Source organism: Polyodon spathula, chromosome 3 (genome assembly GCF_017654505.1).
Source record: "Polyodon spathula isolate WHYD16114869_AA chromosome 3, ASM1765450v1, whole genome shotgun sequence".
In the NCBI taxonomy this organism is placed as follows: Eukaryota; Metazoa; Chordata; class Actinopteri; order Acipenseriformes; family Polyodontidae; genus Polyodon; species Polyodon spathula.
Genome location: NC_054536.1, coordinates 52,683,237 through 52,703,033, shown reverse-complemented (window position 1 = coordinate 52,703,033; position 19,797 = coordinate 52,683,237). Strand labels below are relative to the sequence as shown.

The 19,797-nt window shown below is 39.0% G+C and overlaps 1 protein-coding gene across 6 annotated transcripts in view; it reads left to right on the top strand.

Moving 5' to 3' along the window:
* Nucleotides 1-19,797, top strand: part of LOC121313169 (ankyrin repeat and IBR domain-containing protein 1-like) — a 78,383-nt gene that overhangs the window by 6,305 nt on the left and 52,281 nt on the right. For all 6 annotated transcript variants that reach the window (XM_041245447.1, XM_041245448.1, XM_041245446.1 and 3 more), the window contains exon 2: nt 11,260-11,535. In XM_041245447.1, coding sequence (XP_041101381.1) covers nt 11,348-11,535 — 188 coding nt within the window. In that variant the 5' untranslated portion in view covers nt 11,260-11,347. The remainder of the gene's footprint in view (nt 1-11,259; nt 11,536-19,797) is intronic.

Below are 19,797 nucleotides of genomic sequence, written 5' to 3'. Positions count from 1 at the left end.
ACTCCAAAGCATGTGCCATCAGCCGACCGCTTCTTTACACACTGCAGATTCACCATGCAGCCATCCAGGAGCTACAGCGTAGCAGGACAGCGCAGCTCCCTGGCAGCTAACAGGCAAGCCTGCATGCGCCTGGCCGGAGTACAGGGGTCACTGGTGCGCGGTGAGCCGAGGACACCCTGGCCGACCTAGACCCTCCCCTGATTTTTGTTTATGTTTTGTACTAACTTGAAATGCTCATATCTCATTTGTGTTAGTGTACAAGTTTCTTTCTCAGACACTTTTGTTAAAACCAGCCTATGTGTATGCAGTACTGTAAGGCTGTAGATCTATAATAGTATTGTTACACCCATATTCGAGGTACTAATTTTATGTTTTATGTAAAGACTGAATGCTAAATGTGTGAGTAACTGTAACAAGGCCTAGAGCCCTGTACATGAAAAGGGGGCAAGGCAAAAGCCCGGCCATTTTGTTTTGTTTTTATTTTGTATTGTGTATTTTAGAACGGGGTACCCCTGTGTAGCTTATTATTTTGTGTTTGTGTTTTGTTCTGTATTATTTAGTTATGTATAAATATGATGGCCAGGCCGTGTGTTTTTGTTTTTATTTGGTAGCATGGATGGGGAAGCCACATTCACACAGAAACTCGTGGGTAGGTTATGGAGTAAAATTAGGATTTCGCTGACATTTTGTGGACCTGTTTAAACATTAAATAAGCCTAACTAGACAATATTTCAGAGCACTATAAAAGCCTAAAAATAGTGGTACTTGCTTCCTTACTAAAACAGAGTGCTGTCATTTGTTAAAGGCAAACATGCAACATGACATTCTCTGCCTGGTGTGGACTTGCCTATACACTGAGACTGCATATTCTGCATCCACTGAATTGGTTGAATGTGTAAGGCAAAGCTTTGCCAAGTTATACAGATGTGGAAATCGATTAGAAACAGTCCCAAAACTCGGTTTTCCAAGTGCATCTGGCATACTTTAATAAAGGCAATATATGCAGCACGTTCGTTGTCATGTTATTTGTCCCATCCAATAATTTATTTTATTAACACCGAGTCAAAACAAAGAAAACGTTCCTATTTGGGTCTAAAATTCTAACTGCGTTTAAAAAGAAAGCAGAAGGTTGTTTGAAGTGAGGTGGCTGTGCTAGATCTTATCTATAGTACTGATTTAACTAGGCTAACAACCGACAGGAATACTTTGTCTGCGGTGACTTTCCAGTTTGTTTTCTGAAAGCTGTTTATTTTACGTTCAGCAGCCTGTGTAGTAGCCCTCTGTAGTAGCCTTTAATGTGTATTTTCTCTAAAGACATATTGCAAGATGTGCAAAACAGTTACCTCCAGTACAGTTTCTTTGGGAAGTATCTTGACACGATCATCAGCCAAAATATACTTTGCTTTTTGCTTTGTCGTTCATTTCTGGTATTTTAACTCCAATGCTGAAAAATAGATTTTAGCAACCTAAATCAAAACAGTGCAGCAGTGACTTTGTCCCACCCCTTACTGTACAGTACAGGTCACAGAAAAGCCAGTACAGACACACTGATAGGCTGATTTAAGACATTGTTGTAATTTAATTTTGTCATTTGAACAGTAAACAACAATGTTAACCGCTTTGGAGTATTTTTTTGTAACTGTTATTTGTCTAAGAACTTTTTTTTTCTAAGTGCAATGCACACAGGACGGCGAAGGAATAAAAAAAAAAAAGCCTGTTTACAGAAGGAAGATATGTAGTTTACGTTGCTTGCATTTGGGGTAGTTAATTTAAATGTGGTTTCATTTTTTATCTCTCTGTACTTGTCCGGTATGCATTGGCCCCTAAATGAGGTGGATTTCATGGTGACACCTCAATTTCCTGGCTTTCCATGAAATCCCCTGTCTGTCTGTGTTTTACAGTTTACAGGTTTTTGTCTGCATTGCTACGAAATGCCCCACAGCTACTGTTGTCTCAATACTACATTGCTTGATTACATGCTGAATTCTGACTCCCATTTGAACTCCCTGTTATATCCGTGGCAACTGGGATATGTTGTACCTTTAAAGTAGACCACTATAGTTTTCCAGATGAGCATGAATGCTCGTGATTCGGATCAAAACCTTACCATTTACAAAAGCTAATAAACAGAATTTTTTTAAATAATGGTTAACTCTAAGGTTTTGCATCGCAGGTTCTTAAGTACTGTACTTCTCTCCTGTTTTTTTTAGAACTACAGCACACAATGCTCCATATCTGTTAGATATGCCCTACTTGACATTATGCTTTGTTTTTGTTCACCGAAACGCTCATGTGTAATTGATTTCGGTAGCCTGCTGTTCTCGCTACCTGCTATGTGATGAACTGAAGTGTTGAAAGGGGGTGCTTTGAGCCCAGCCTTTTTGCATAGCACAGGGATATTAAATTTCCCACCCACTGTGAGGCTTGTTTGTGAACTCTTAATTGCTTTATAGAGTAAGCTAAGTAATAAATTAGTTCCAAGTTTAATTCACAAGGGTTTGGTCCAATCCTTTCTTTCTTTCTTTCTTTCATTAGGGTCTTTAAACACCACTGCAAAAATGGATGCGATGGTTGATAAAATTGCCCCTCCTAAATATGCTTTTAAAGTGTAAAGGTTTATTTACATGCTGTTATTGAAAATATTAAACAGGCTCGTAACTCAAACGGGGGTGGAAATCTCATAACTTTTTTTTTTTAAAAGATAACATTATTTGTTATGTCATCCCCACATGGAAAACATACGGTCAGACTGGATATCCTATTTAAAAACAACAAACTTTCATAATGAAAATATACAAAGGGTAGTTGAGGGCAAAAATAAATACTCTGGTTATTTTTACTAAGCTCGGTCAGCCTGTCAACAACAGCTAAATATAGTGGTTGCCTGTGTCCTGTAATTAAAGCCTTTTTAAAACCCTCTGTCATGTGTTTCATAATTTAGTGTAAGCAAGTTCACTGGATTTTATATAACATGTTGGTCGTTGGTGAAGCGAACATTTAAGTGAATGCATTTTTAAATGCTAAAAATAGGGTTCTTTCAGAAATTGAGATTTTCACAGAGAATTGGATATTATTATTACATGGCACTAGTTCTAATCCATGGAAATTGTGAAATCCACGCTAACCATGAAAAAATACAGCCTTAGTGATGTAAAAGCACAAATAAGCGATGTCAGTGAGGGAAAAGTTTTCAGGCAAACTGGCTGAACATTTACCCATGGCGGGAGTGTAATAACGATAGTGGTCAGATAAGTTGATCGGTAGTTTGCTACCCGCTGTAACCTGTACAACCTGTACAAACAACTTGGCTTTGGGGATGAAAAAACTGAAACCAATGGAGAGTACTCTGCATCACAATACTGAACAGCTGCATGTGCATAATGTTAGATGTTTACATTTGAGAGACTTTATATAGTTTCACGGTTCTTTAAATTTACAGTTGCAAGGGATTTACAGTTTTGTTATGGTGCATTGCTGTGTGCTGTTTTTAAGCATACACATTCTAAACCCTTTCGTGAAAGTACACGTTTTACTAGTTAAAAAGCAGAACTAGGTAAGGTAGTGAGAATGTATTATTATACAAATATATGAAAACAGAACTCAAGCCACTTCTCAGGATTGTGTTTCGTTCTCCATTGTTATCTCTCCTACTCTGTTCATAACGCAGGCAGCTGCTCCTTGAACCATGTCATACATAGCTAAGGTTTTTTTTGGTGTAAGGATTTGAGTAAAGCTAATAGTTATCTACCAAATTTGTATGTTCATTTTTAGCATTGGTGTTTCAGGGGGAAAAACACTGAATTACAAAACAGCAACTGTCATTGAAATGTCTATAAATTAGCAATTTATATACACTTGAAAAGTTAGAATGTGTCTTGCACTGTTGCATTTTTAAGTATTGAAATTTTAGGCATAGAATCAGATCTCTGTGACTATAGAAAGTCTACACCCCCTTTCAAAATGTTCACCTTTTGTTGCCTTAGCCTGGAATTAAGGCTTCATTTATCTACACACCCTACCCCACAACTTCCAAGTGAAAAAAGTATTATAGAAATTAGTAGAAAATTAATTAAAAAATAAAATCTGAATAGCTTGGTTGGATAAGTGTCCACCCCCCTTGTAATAGCAATTCTAAATTAGCTCAGGTGTAACCAATACCTTCAAAGTCACACACCAAGTTAAGTGGCCTCCACCTGTGTTAAATTGTAGTAATTCGCATGATTTCAGGATAAATTCAGCAGTTCCTGTAGGTTCCCTCTGCTGTGCATTTTAAGAGCAAAGACTCAACCATGAGCACCAAGGTGCTTTCAAAAGGCACAGATCAGGGAATGGGTATAAAACAAATATCAAAAGTCTTACATATCCCTTGGAGCACAGTCAACCGAGCGAGAGGGAGACTGATCAGAGAGGCTACCAAGAGGCCAATGGCAACTTTGCAAGAGCTACAGGCATTTATGGCCAAGACTGGTCAAAGTGTGCATGTGACAACAATATCCAAGCACTCCACAGATCTGGCCTGTATGGTAGGGTGGCAAGAAGGAAGCCATTACTCAAGAAAGCCCACCTTGAATCCCTTTTGAAGTATGTAAAAAAAAAAAAAAAAAAAAAAAAAAACACTCAGGAGATTCTGTAGCCATGTGGTCTGACGAAACTAATGTGGAACTTTTTGACGTAAATGCAAAGAATTATGTTTGGCGCATTCCCAACACAGCCCATCACTTAAAGAAGTCCTTGAGGAAAACCTGCTGCCCTCTGCAAGAAAGCTGAAACTGGGACAGAAGTTCACCTTTCAGCGTGACAGCGACCCAAAGCACACAGCCAAAGCTACACTGGAGTGGCTAAGGAACAAAAAGGTTAATGTCCTTGAGTGGCCCAGTCAGAGCCCCGACCTAAATCCAATCGAAAATTTGTGGCATGACTTGAAGATTGCTGTCCATCAGCGCTCCCCAAGGCACTTGACAGAGCTTGAACAGTTTTGTAAAGAAGAATGCTCAAATATTGCCAAATCTAGGTGTGCAAATTTGGTAGAGACCTATCCCAACAGACTCACAGCTGTAACTGCTGCCAAAGGTGCTTCCACCAAGTATTAACTCATGGGGGTGGAGACTTATCCAATTATGATCTTTCAGTTTTGTATTTTTAATATATAATTTTTTTTTTAACAGTAAAAACTTAACAGTGTGGAGTATGGTGTGTAGATAAGTGGGGAAAAAAATCCTCATTTAAATGCATGAAACTCTGAGGCACTGACACAACAAAATGTGAAAAAAGTTCAAGGGGGTGTAGACTTTCTATAGGCACTGTATGATGATCATAGAATATGTGATTATATGTAATGTGGTATACATTAGATGTGTTTTTTTGTTTGTTTTTGTAAATTAAAAAAATTAATTTAATTATAGGTCTACATTGTTTGAAGGATGTTCAGTTGTATATGAAATAGCGGACAGCTAAGCGTCGAAAATAAATAAGTTAAATTGCAACTACAAACAAATGGCCTGAAAACCCTCTGCTGTTAAATGCCTAAATGATCCAAACACAGTGGAATGCAAACTGTGCAAGTGAAGGCACAGCCCATTTCTGCAGTATTTCACAGTAATATTATTATGTTCACATTGTTATTATTGTTGTCAGGGACGAATTGTTGTGCACCCGTTTCTTACCTGCCATTAATTAAATCCTAGAATACTTTGCTGCTGCTTTAGAAAGCTCTTCTTTCTTTTTAAGGTCTTTTCAGTTAGCATGGAGCTCACAGACAAAATCAAATTGACACTGCCAGTGAACACGTGTGATTGAAATTTCCTGCAGGCGCAGTCATAGTGAGCTCAGTCTAACAGCATCCCTCCCTCTGTTTGCACTTCATTAATCAATGATAGAGTATGTCTTACTTGGGGCTTAGTGCTGGGAGGTGCACAGTAAAAAGAATGGTATCAATAATACATTATGATAATGAGTCGTTTTCTTGCAGGACGAGATTAGACAGAATTCACTTGAATTGTGACAGAAAGGGCTAGCTGACGCTGAGCAAGTTTGTGAATGGGTTGTAGCTGGGATGTGCTGGTGCTGACGTACACAGGCGGCAATGACGGGTGTGCATACAGGCAACTTTTGCCGGAATTTTTTTTGTTTTAATTTTTGAGGCGTTGTGGCAAGTGGCTCGGGCATTGTGGCACTTGCCGCCAGTGCCATCGGTTATTTCGCGCCCTGTCATATTCTCAGTCACTTCAGGGCTCTCAAAATTTTGGTAATGGTACTTGCCCTTCGGACAGTCCATTGTAGACATTTGGTTGTCCAAGAAAATTGTCAAGTTGCCCATAATTGACCTATGGACTGTGATTTGTACAAAGTACAATGTACTCAATATAGGTACAGTATCTCAAGGTGCACACACTTTTTCAACATCAAAATTCCATACTTTTTCCAGATTTCCATTTGTTTTTCCCAGACTTGTGTTTTTTCTACTAGTTTTTGATAATTATCCACATAGGTGGGCAGCCGCAGAACATTAGCTTTTTGATCCAGAGCAGAAGTTGCTACTGGTTTTCTAAAAGTATTTGTCAGAATCTGGAGGCGCATATCTAGCATTAGAGACAATGAAGGTATGCAAAAGAGAAGTAAGATGACTAATATTTGAAAACTAGATTGCATTATTTACAAAAAGAATATACGAAGTTGTATACTGCAAGTATACTTGTGTCAAAATATGATAGATACTTGCAGTATATTACTTTTTTGTAAGGGATGATATTGGATTCTGATCCAACCTTCTTTATACCCTCTGTTAAATGTTGAACACTATGGGAGATGAAAAATAACAAAAAAGAAATAACAAATGTGCACACATTATAAATTAAAATGTGCAAGTGTGTTATATTAAGCATATAAGTGAAATACTTAATACAGTACACCCTCACTATAACAACCCTGTTTGGGTCCAAAGCCTTTTGTTCGCTATAGTAAAAGGACAATCCAAAATGAACAATATAAGCTGCTGGAGTAAGTTAAGGAAGTCCCCTTGGATAAAGGCATTAGTTAAATTATTATTAGTACTGTTTTATTCTTTGATTTTCTTATTACAGTATTTGTCACTACTAGCACTAATAATAATAATAATAGCAGTGAGATTGTGAATAAATGTAGAATTACAAGTACAGTACCCAATTTGTGGCATGCTGCACCCAGTATTCTGGCTATATCCTATTCATCGAAGAACACAGTACAACCCTCCCCCCCAAAAAAGTGCATCAAAGTTTCAGTTTTGTTTCAATTGGAAATATTAATTGAAATCTTGGTTCCTTATTTAAAAAAAGAAAAAAAGTTGCTTTGCCGTGCCGGTTGCATAAAGCTGTATGAGCCAACATCAGCAGCAGTTTGATTTTTTTTTTTCTTAAATCAGTATTTTATTCGTATAATGAAGAGATGTAGTGAGGATCTAAATGGTATGTCTACATTCGGCCGACGGTTTGGACCCGAGACTGTTGCTGCACTTGGTACTGTAAGTTACAAGCAAGCACCATACATTTAAAATAAAATTACTGGTACATTTAATCAAATTAAAGAAATGAAAAAAAGCTTTGTTCGCATGCTATGTGCTAAATCTGTGTCATTGATAATAACTATCGTATTCAATTTTTTTTTTTTATCCTGGGTTGGGATATAACATTAACGATTTAATAAAGGTAACACGAAGATAACAACAAATGTTAATCTTGGTGAGCAGAGTACTGTAGCTTGTAATTCCAGTCTGTAACTTTGTTTAAAAAAAATCAAAGCCTTCAATATAAAAGTATATACTTTGGCTGTCGTAGTGTCCGTTTACCCTTCGAGCAGACACAGGCATGTGACATCAGTGCGCTGACAAGCATGAGTTGTCAGGGGTGTTACATGGGGCAATACTCGCGGGATTTGGTCACAAGCAATGCGTACATCTACGTCACCCCGGAAATCACTCAAGCATTACCAATGAAAAACATTGATCCCTCTAAACGTGTTTTACTGGGATGATCTGTGAGCGGAATCTTAATTGAGAAGCCGCTGTTTGATTAAAGCACAGAACGTTGTCTTGTTAGAGAAAAATTTGGATTGCCCATCGGGCAAGCAGCCAAAAAAACATGACAGATTTTTTTCGTTGTCCCGGAATGTTGGGCTAGCGATTTTGCAAGCCCTGCACTTGTGGTTTTTAGTAGTTTGCGATAATTTGAATCTCATCTGGATCTAATCCTGTGCATGACAAACGCCAAAGAATAATATTTTTGTGAAAATGTAACAATATGGGACACTGAAGCTTTAACTATAGAGGCCTGTGGCAAAGTGACCCGCCCCTGTGCTATTTATTTGTGTTTTATGTTGATATAGTGTGTTAACGTTGGTATGTATAGTCATTGGTACACGGGATATAAATGGGTCTGTGTAACACAAGTGATTTAAAATATATTTGTATTTAGGCACGAGGATTGCACATCACTCCACATGCAGATTAAAAAGTATCTAGTGTGTGGGCACGGGAGAGCACTAATTTAATTCACGTGCAGTTGTACCGAGATTCCAATTGAATGATTGATTAGCAATCGAGTCTCGGTATAGCTGCATAAAAGCATACATGTTTCACTCACTCGGGGTTGTGTGTTCGGTGAGTGGAGAACGGGATTGGAGACGGAGGTAATAGCAATTAATAGTACATCGTATTAACAGCTCGCCGTATTTGTCTGTGTAGTCTGTTTTGTTTGTCGCTTTGTTTTGGCTACCAGTGCCCTGTCCTGTGTTGTGTTTGTCTTTCAACATTTTATTTTCAGTTTGTTCATTTATTAAATGCTGAGGGCAAGCAAGCACTCAGCTTCACCAAACTCCCTTTCTCTGTGTCTATTCTGTGTTGGTCACTGTTTCTGGTCTGACATCACCCACTACAGCCGTCTTTGTATACATTAATTTACCACCAGTGGATTGCCTGTACAGTACTCAATGTAGAACACAAATCATCAAATAAAATTGAAATAATGCATTGCTCTCAATAATGCACATGTTGCATGATCCTGATATCCTTTCACATATTTGTGACTGCTATCCTTATTTTGGAAAATCAACCAATTGGTTTAGACAGCCGATGACAGACTGGGTGGAATGAGAGATTCAAAACACATCCACAGGTTTTGAAAAACAAAGGAAAATCCTGGTGTGAAAAATAAGAAGAGGTTATGTTTTGTTTGAACATTTTACACAGCACATCCTGTGGTTTGACATTCTAGCATGACTCTTCACATTCAAATGCTTCATTAGTGCTAGTTTGACGCAGTGCTTTATCTGTGCTGGTCATAGTTTGTTACCCCTGAAAAAGTGATAGAAAAGCTTCAGTTGTTTCATTCATGTGGAGTGCTACAGTGCGTGTTTCTGCAGGGACCTGATGTACAAGAGGGAGCGATTTGATTCCGACAATGTCTGATTTTCTGAGTCATTGTTTTGTTTTCCTCCCAACACTGTTAGCTGTCAATCATGCTGTCAGTGCAGATTCCCTCGAGTCTTATATGAAAGAAATTTGGCCTGGCAACAGCACATGCTCTGATAAACAATTTAGGAAGGTATTCATCACATTGTAATATACTGTAACGCTTGGTGGATGTGTGAGCTCAGTGAAACTGTTCTTTTGTGACATTTTTTTTTCCAGTGTTCAACTAGGCTACATTATCTTTACTATTTTTGCTGGTGTTTGTCTCTTAAGCTCAAGTGTCTTCTTTTGTTCATACTGTAGTAAAACCTGGAAAGTCTCAAGGTACCTTCTGTGCAGTGGCCATCTTCTTGTGTTTCACTCTGTGTGATCAATGTGCAGATGATCAGAAATCTTGAGGAAGGGCAAGCTCTGTAGTTCATATACAGAGAAAATGAACCAACCAAGTGATCCAGTGTCAGTTTGAGAAAGAACGTCTTGAGGATGTTCTTTCTAATACTGTACAATGCATCAAGAAATATTTGTCCAGAGGGAAGAATTTGCTGCAACTTTTCCGTGGTCTCCTTTACACGTTTCTTGAGCCCAAAACCACAAAACGGTGAAAGGTTCATCATGATCAATTCTTGCAGTAACTGAATAAATACCCCTCTGATTATTTCATTTGCGTAAATTCAGTATGATCCAGTGATTACAGTTGGAAGCTATCGGCTTTGTGTTAAATAAGAGTTTGTTTCAACTGTTACACAGGATATAGCTGGTATTAAAGATAATATGACTTTAAATATAGAGAGAAAGAAAAACTGCTCACATTTGAAAATCTGCCAAATCCTCTGGTGGAGGTCCTGACTCAAAGCCGATCACTTTAACAGCGGCAGCAGAAAGGGCGTCTGGAACATACTGTATTTACCCAAAAGAAATAACTAGAGGGGTATTTGTGTAGTTACTGCTAGAATGTATCACAATGTTATTGAGAAATACAGAATCATTTTTCTGATGCATGTAACAATAAAAAACAAAAAACTAATGTGTTCTACCTTGAGGTGCTTTTTTTGACTAAGCAACGGGGGGCTATTCACAAATGAAGAGTTAGCCACGGTCTTGTCAGAAAAGCTTTGTGTTAAAGGATCTTTGCTGTCAGTCTCTGCATGAGTGATTACAATAAACGGTACAGGCATTTACGGTATACCTGAGACATCTGGGATAACTATGCCTCAAATCAAAACCAAAATGCACCTCTTTCTGAATATAGTTCCTGTGCAGTACCATCTATTTATAGTGCCACTGCCACAGTGATATTGAACAAGATACATGTGGTGCAATATAACCCTGTTGCCGTAAGGAGCAGCTGCTACAATTAATACAATAGAAACAGCAGGTCTAATATTAGAACAGTAAATAAGTTTGGCGGGCTGTGCTTTGTTGAGCCATCAGAAGTTGTCATGTGGGTTAATTCATGTGGCATCAAGTGAGGTTTCTGAGGGTTGTTACTCGTCACCGCTGGAGAGGGTAGGAAAGGAAACTGCAGAAACCTTCTGTACAGGTTGGAGCTTTGGCATGAACTGTGGGGACAGCAGGAAAACATTCTAGGAGTGCAGTCAAATGGTAAATAAATTAGACCAGGCCATACACTAAGTGCTGCACTTCTGAGGTGGAACTGGGCAGCCATATTTTGCCACACATCAGTTACTAGAACCCTATTTACAAAGGAACCCAGATCATGTGAAATGTGTTTTGATCTCTACATTATCTCACTTTACACATTTTGTCTGTCTATTTAAATTCCATAGTATTATTAAATCTCCTTTTTTTTCCTCCCACAGGACGAGAAGCATGTTGCTAATTTGCATATTGACCGGCTGAAGAGGAGTGGACAAGCACGTGCCAGCAGCACTGATCGCAAGCTTAACTATGGGGAACACTGCGACTAAGTTTCGCAAGGCACTTATTAATGGAGACGAGACCCTGGCCTCGCAGCTCTACGAGAGCAACCCGCAGTTCAAGGAGTCCCTGGATCCAAATACCTCATACGGAGAACCCTATCAACACAACACTCCAATGCACTATGCTGCTCGACATGCCATGAGTCGACTGCTCAGGTGAGAAGCACACTGTGCATCTTGTCTTTATGTGTTTTCTGACAACTCAGTAGCTGTAAGGCCCCAGCTGGCTGTCATAAGCTCTCTTCTAGTCTCACCTAGTGTAAGTCTTAATAAAGAACTAGGAATGATAAGACAGAGAATGTGCCTACTTGATGTGTATGTGGCAAAGTGGCTTGTGTTGTGTAGGTGCAGGAGTGATGCGATGATCAGTGAAAGCGGACAAGAAGAATTCAAAGTGCAATTTATTTATAATCCTGGTTTGGTGACCGTAGATGATAACCCCAGACAATACACAGAAATGTGTATTGCACATTTCTAAATAAAGGGTTTCCAGCCCCAAATAATAAACAGTCAATATTATAGCACAATAATCAAACACGGTCACCAGTCCTGGGTGAGTGCTGTAGTGCTCGTGGTGCAAGATATAAGTTTATCATGATAGAGGTACAGCGATGTCCGGGTTGGTGCTGGCCTCTAGTGCTAGCTCCGGAATGTGTTAGCCGTCTATTAATAATAACAAGAAGTAACAATTAGAGACAAACAAACAAAAACACTCACGGTACGATAAACACAATACTGGTCCATCAGGATAATTTCTTAACCATTAAAGAAGGAACAGATTAGACCTTCTTCAATCCGCGGCTGCCACATCGTTTCCCTTCCGGGTCGTTGAGTTATTGTACCATAGCTCCGCCCCCTTTCTACATGACCAACTTCCTTTTAACCCTGGGAATTAATTGTAAGGCCATCCAGTCCAGGGTACTCTGTTCCCTGTACTTAGCGCCCTCACAGGTCGGGAGGGAGATTTACCACCAAGAAACATTCTATTTCTGTCACAATGTATTATGTACTTTTAAATCAAATACATTCAGTTGCTATGAAGGAAAATACGATAACTGCCCTGATTTCACCAAGAACATCACATAAAAAGAAACATTTTTTGTTTCGAAGATCTGAATGCTCGGTTTCCAAAAAAAATATGTCATAATTTAGGCTAGATATGTTCTCCAGTTGTGTGTAAAGCACTGCGGCCCCTTCTGGTCCAACTCTCTGTTATCTCTTTAGAGTGAGTCCTCCGTGACTGTCATCCCTATTTGGGGTCCTGGAGGTCCAGTAGCACTGTTATTCATTGACTGCTGAAGTCTTGCATTCTAAAAATATACTTAGAGCCTGGCACCTTCTAGTCCGTAATTCTGTCATTTATTGCCTGCTTGCAGTCAATGCTGGGTAAGTAAGCTGTAGGCCCAGAATCTGTGACTCTGGCCCTCATCAATTATCAGCAGTACGTTCATTTTGGAACAAGCAGTCTGCTATCTCAAGTATTACTTTCTTTTCAGAAAAGAACACCACTGTATCTCTGCCAGTCCGCATGCATAGCAAACTGCAACACAGTTGCTGAAATGAGTTGTTTAAAAATCTGTGGAAATAGCCATTTGAAAAGACATGATTTTAATTAATGCATCGAAACAGCGAAAAAACGACCATGCCCCGCTTGAGTAATGAGGCTCACCTGGTTTCTATCGGCATGATTGAAGACGGCCTGTCTTTGAGAGAAGTTGCCTGGAGAATGTGATGTTCTGCTTTAACAATCAGCAGACTAGTTCAGAGAAACCAGGAAACTGACTCTGACTCTGTGAGAGACAGACCACGTCCTGGAAGGCAGAGGGTCACCACACCGGCACACCATATCGTGGTGAGCGTTATGCTGACTCTTGCGTTGTTCAAGCCAACCAGTGGGGTGGTGGAAGTGTGATGTGGAGTGGAATCTCCTTTAACCCTTTGCAGTCCATTTATTCTGCGGTTGTCAGGCTGGTCCGGTCCAATTAATTTTTATGAACAAATAAAATTTGTTTTTTTATGGAAAAATTTATGGAAATGAAATGTGGCTTTCCATTCAGCCTTTCTTCTCTCTGTTGATGATGGATGACCACGTTTTCTTGAGCTAGGGTTGTGCACATCTCCCACCAGTTGTAACAGTAAGGCTTTCCTGAAAGTTTTATGGAGAACAGGTAGCTGTCCTGATTCCACCTTCATCAAATTGAACAGTATAGCACTGTTCACAATTGCTGCTTCCAGCAGCCAAAAGAACATCTTCCTCCACCACTTCAGACACTTTCTTGTGAAAGCATAGCTAGGACAGTAGTTATCTGCCCGGTCCACTGCACCCATCTTGCTGGTGTAATCGCAGATAACTAAAGGCTTGTCCAGCTCTTCAATTGCTCCTCTCTTGATAGTGTGCTGTACCTTCTCACAGTCACTGCATGGAAGGTGCTCATCATGAGCACTAGTCTTTTGTCCTTCCATCCTAGCACCATGACCTTGTTGTCCTTGCAGAGTGAGACTGTCTCGTTTTTGTTTTTAGTCTGAGGCCTTGCTTCACTGGTACTGGCAATCCTCTTCTGTTGGCCATTACTGTTCCAGTAAGGTAGATTTTTATTTTTAGCAGTTCCATGGCCAGGTCGTAACCTGTGTAAAATCTGTCTGTAAACAAATGAAAGCCATGTCCCTTTGTTGTCTGCAGCAATGTTTCACACTGGTAAAAAACAATTCTTGATGAAAATGGCATGTCATGTTTCAACATGGAGTCTGTTGCTGGGCTACCAAAGTAAGGAACAATAGCAGAGACATAACCAGTTTCACAGTCAGCTAAAACAAACACACGCATCCCCCTCTTGGTAGGCTTCTGAGGATTGTAGCACTTGAAGATAATCCTTCCTTTGAAGCCAGCTGTGCTCTCATCAATGCAAATGTCTCTACCTGGGATAAATAGCTCAAGGCATTTTGTGTCTATGTAGTTGACCACATTCCTGACCTTTTGTCCTCTGCTAACAAAAGCAGCCTGAGGCACCTGGGTGGGGGGGGGGGGGGCAAAGGTGTAGCATCCAAAAGATCTACAAGAAACGTGATCTTGTGAATACATCTTTGAAAAACTGCATTCTGTCGGCCCATTCCTCTGAGAAATATTCTTTTATGTCCGTTTTTACATTCAGTACCATATTTGGCAGAACACCAAAAAATGCCTTCATCTCTGGTAACGTAACAGGTTTCCAGGAGTTCCAAATAGAATTATGACGCAGCGGTCCTGTTAGTTTTACACTCGCATATCTACTGGTTTAATTTACAATTTCAGTAAACAAAGAGTTTGTGAAAAAAAGTTAAGTGAAAAAAAACTCCAGTGCAGTCCTCAAAGTAGTACTCTCTTGATATCCCCTATGTACCACAGTAAATGGGAGTTTTGTGAAAGCAATGCGCGTCTCCATTCGCCCTCCGGCTGCACGTCTGATTAGTGGTCACTTTCCTCAGAGTCCTCAGTAAGATAAATATTTACTTGCTCGTCATTAGATTAATCAAAATCATCGTCCAAACTACTTTCTCTGCCTTCTTTGCGCCATTCTCACTCTGTGCTTCTCAGTCTCCATCTGTTCAATTTGGCTTTGCTCAGCCTGTGTATGGTTTATTCGGCTGTCTCCGCCTTCTTTCCAATCAGAGACAATTAGGGAACGTCTTCCCTCTGCTTTTTCCGGCTTTTAAACAACACATGCTTTATTAGATCATGGTTTTTGGCAATGTCGGATTCTGTCTGACAACTGACCGGAAAGGAATTTTTGCGATGTCGGACCAGGTCCGACATAGGACCACAAAGGGTTAACAGAAGAACACCTTTGCAGATTGAGGGCAACCTTACTGCTCAGCGATACATTGACAAAGTCCTTGAGGCAACAGTTTCGATTTTCCAGCAGGACAGTGCAAGACCACACAATGCTAGGATTACAATTGCATGACTTCAAGAAAACAATGTCGAGGTCTTGCCATGGCCAGCTTTTTCTCCTGAGTCAAATAGAACATCTGTGGGGCCAAGTCAACACTGCCAGGATTGTGTTAATGCTCAAGGAGGTCATAGCCGATACTAAATTTTTTGTAATGTTTTAATTTTGACAGTGTGTCTCGTTTCATACTGAAAACCGGATTTGTTTAATATGTTTTTTTTTTTTTTTTTAATTTCAAAATTATTTTTATTATTTTCTCCCAATTTGAAATGCCCAATTATTATTTAGGCTCAGCTCACGTCTACCACCCCTGCGCTGACTCGGGAGCGGCGAAGACGAAATCACGCTGTCCTCCGAAGCGTGTGCCCTCAGCCGACTGCTTCTTACACACTGCGGATTTACCATGCAGTCGCCCAGGAGCTACAGCATAGGAGGACAACACAGCTCCCGGGCAGCTAACAGGCAAGCCCGCAGGCGTCTGGCCAGACTACAGGGGTCGCTGGTGCGTGGTGAACCGAGGACACCCTGGCTGACGTTTGTGCATCAGTACATAATCATTTTAGACATGCAGTATAACATTTAAACATGCATTCTCTAGTCTAGCGCCAACACTTTAATTTTATAAAGAGATTTATTCATCTGAATACGAGTGATATTCCATGCCTAGTGCTCTTGTTTTCGCTTTTTATTTTTGATCACGTGATGTCTCTTTTTTTGAGCTGACTCAGTTCAATTAAACTCTTTGAAAAATGTTGGTTGTGAAACAAGTTCCCTTCACTTTTTTTCTCTGTAATTTGATTGAGCCTGATTCAGTTTCATTGATTTGTTTGTTTATTTATTTTTTTTACTCTGCGCCATTATTTAGCAGATTTTTTTTTCTGCAAATCTAGAAAAAAAATTTCAAGGAGAAAACATAAATTGAAAGCATCTGAATCATGTCTCTCAAATTTAATTATCTTGACTCTTAGGAAAATATTAAGTGTGTGTCTGCAGAGGAAACCTTAACACAACATCATTAATGTCCTGCAGCTAAAGTACTTCTTGCCAAGTGTCTTTTGGAGTCAGATCTGCTAATAGTATTTCATTCCAAGCATGGTGTCATGGGCCCATATCAGTGTACAGTCTCCTACATTTACTTGGCAATGAATTGCGATATTCCTTGCACTTTCAGTGAAAAAGTAATACTAATACTAATTTAAATTATATATATATATATATATATATATATATATATATATATATATATTATATATATATATATGTTAAAAAAAAAATTTCTTTTAATTTTAAAAACAGCCCCGTGTTTTTTCAGAAAATGCCGGACAAGGTGGAAGTTGTTTTGACAAAAATTATTATCTTTAGGATAAAATCTGAATCAAGTTCTGGTTGAAATTTATAGCAGTAGTTCTAATACAGTAATGTAATAGCAGAGTAAAGTGTGTCTGTTCACTGACTAGACATTTCAGTTCAAGAGGATCCACTCTCTCACTTATTGGAGGGTGCTGCTACATTAGTACACTTCAAAATGAGAAAAACATCACCTAAACATGCTGCTGCAGTATTTTGAAAATGGTGTACCTCACCACTAAAGGAGATTTGTATATGGGGACTTATTATGCATGCATTCAGACATCTTGAGCTAATAGAAATTATTTTCTAAATTTGATAAACCCTGATATTTTATAAAAAAGGTTATTCAACATATTAACCATATTTAATAAAAGAAAACAAGAAAGCAAGAGATTAATATAATTACTGTACCGTTAAAGGGTACAGCAGCACTACACGAAAAATAAAACATAAATTATCCCACCTTGCTGTTCCTAATGTATTTGGCCATTTTATAATAATCCCTATCCATCCAAGCATCTACATAATGCAACTGCTATGTCTAAAATCACTGTTCTTGAGCATCTCTTCTGAGCCAAAGAACATGACTTCCGCATGTACCCTCACATGTGCTCTGAAATAGATACACACTAGTCTGTGACAAACATGGTCTGTCTAATTTTCCATAAGGAAGGAACTTGTACCTGCTTTCGTTTTGTGTAGTCGACATCTTTCACACTGTACATGTTTCCTTCGCATGTTGTATTTTGATTCATGGTTTGTAGTTTCCTTAAAACAGAAGCCTAAAAATGGTACAGCAGTATTGATAGTCATTCTCAACTCCTTCAGGCGCCTGTTCTGAGTGCTGTATTTGTAATGTCCACATGCCAAAACATATCGGAAAGTATTTTTGGATATTGGCGGATACACACAAACTAGTTCGGTATTCCAGCATCCACCCTTCTGATAAAGCGCACTACCTGATGAAATCTAGTTTAGAACCGCACTCGAGACTACCCCCTGAGGTGGTCTGGAGTCCAGGGCCCGTTTTCATAAAAGGACGTAAGTGTCAAAAAAGTGGGGTACCTAAATAACATGGAATTCATAAATCCTCTTAATATAAGCTGAGTTTTTAATTCTACACATAGTTAAGACACTGACAAGAGGTATCTTAAGTAGCCTACAGATAATCGCCGTGGCTTTAATGATAGGTGTGTGGTTATGGATGTGGAAAGGAGAGCTACATAAAGAGAAAGTTTTACATGATCGGTTAAATCCAACTGATTTTTATAACAACAATGAGGTATATCAAAGATATCGACTGGACTGGCAGACTGTCTTGAAGTTAAGTGCTTTATTACACGATGATCTTTCATTCGCTACAGGTAGAAATCACAGTATCCTACCTGCTTTGAAAGTGATGGTAGTGCTGAGGTTTTATTCCTGTGGAGCGTTTCAAAAAGTGACAGGTGACACAGTTTGTATTTCACAGCCTTTGGTGTCGAGAATAATTACTCGAGTGTCATCTTCTCTTGTGCGAAGACTGTTGGACATTATAAAGCTACTATGGAATATGTTGCTGCTGTACAAGAAGATTTTTTTTTAGCACCGCTTCTTTCCCACGTGTAATTGCTCCTGTTGATGGAACTTGCATCAGGATTCAAGTGCCCTGTGACCACGAAGACGATTATGTAAACCGAAAAAATTACCACTCGATCAACACATAAGTTGTTGTGGACACTAAGGGTAAAATCTTAAATGTTGTAGTTAGGTGGCCGGGGAGTACTCGTGATGCACATATCTTACAGGAAAGCTCCCTACTTGGGAAGTTTGAAGCCGGACAGTACCCAGGCTGTTTACTTGGGGACAGTGGTATCCGCTCAAACCCTGACTCATGATACCTTTCCAGAATTCTCAAAGTGAGGCTCAGCAGAAGTACAACATTGCTTATAAAAAAACACGCAATGTGGTTGAACAAGCAATAGGACAATGGAAAAGGCTTTTTCATTGCCTGCATGCAGAATTAAGGGTGCAACCTGCAAAAGCATGCCAGGTTGTAGCAGTTTTGTGCAGTTTTACATAACATCACCAAAAACAGAGGACTCACAGATTTTGAATCGGTACAAGACTGTCCTCGACAGCCAGATGATGATTCTGCTGAAAACCACACTACTGGTGGAGAGTTAACACAAAATCGAATCGTTTAGATGCATTTCCAATAATCCTTGTATATATTTATATAAATAAACATTTGAACATTGTGATTTTTAAAATTGTTTTTAAATTGTTTATAAATATTATTCTGTATGTCAATGCCCTGTATAACACAACACTTAGACTTCCTAATAAATAATTGAAAACATGAAGCACTACATGACTTTTGAAATTATTTAATAATAATAATAATAATAATAATAATAATAATAATAATTTAATAATTGGAAATACTATGGCTACAATTCTGACAGTTCTTCAAGGTTAAATTCATACTGTTGGTCTGTTTCAGCCTTGAGATGCTCGAGCTGTAACAGAAGAGTATTTTTTTTTTTTTTTTAATAAAAGCACTTCCATTTTATAGCAATTTTTTGTTTTCTGATGTAGATCTTTTTTTTTCTAAAGCCAGCAGCTGTCTTTGCATGGCGCTGATGTTGATCGTTTCCTTCTTTGCTACACTGAAAAGTGTGTTTTTGGTCTAGCTGTAGTTTTGAGTTCAGTCTGGGGCTATCAGTGGACTAGTGCAGCAACTAAAAAAAAAAAAAGTTGCAGGACTCCTCCTTCATGGTGCTGCACATATTCTGCCACTTTTTTTAAAATTCTGACACTGTTCTGTGTACGGCTAGGTTTTGTCTATTTAAAACCGTGCAAATTTCCATCCAAACATCGTGTTTCATCTGTAAACTCACTTTATTAGAAAGTTTTGGTGTTTCTTTTTTTTATATTCTTCAATTAATTATAATTTATGGTATTCAGAGAAATTTGGCGCTCGCTTTTTCGTCTCTGTTTCCGTTGCGTTTAACGGTAAAAAAAAAAAAAGGATCAGAATACGGCGCAGTTTGTGTCACACATTCCTAGCAACGGACAAAGTGGGCTACTTGCTCCACTAAGTTAAGCGGGGCACTTAACAACTTGTATGAATTCAAAACTAAGTGAGAAGCTTATCTTA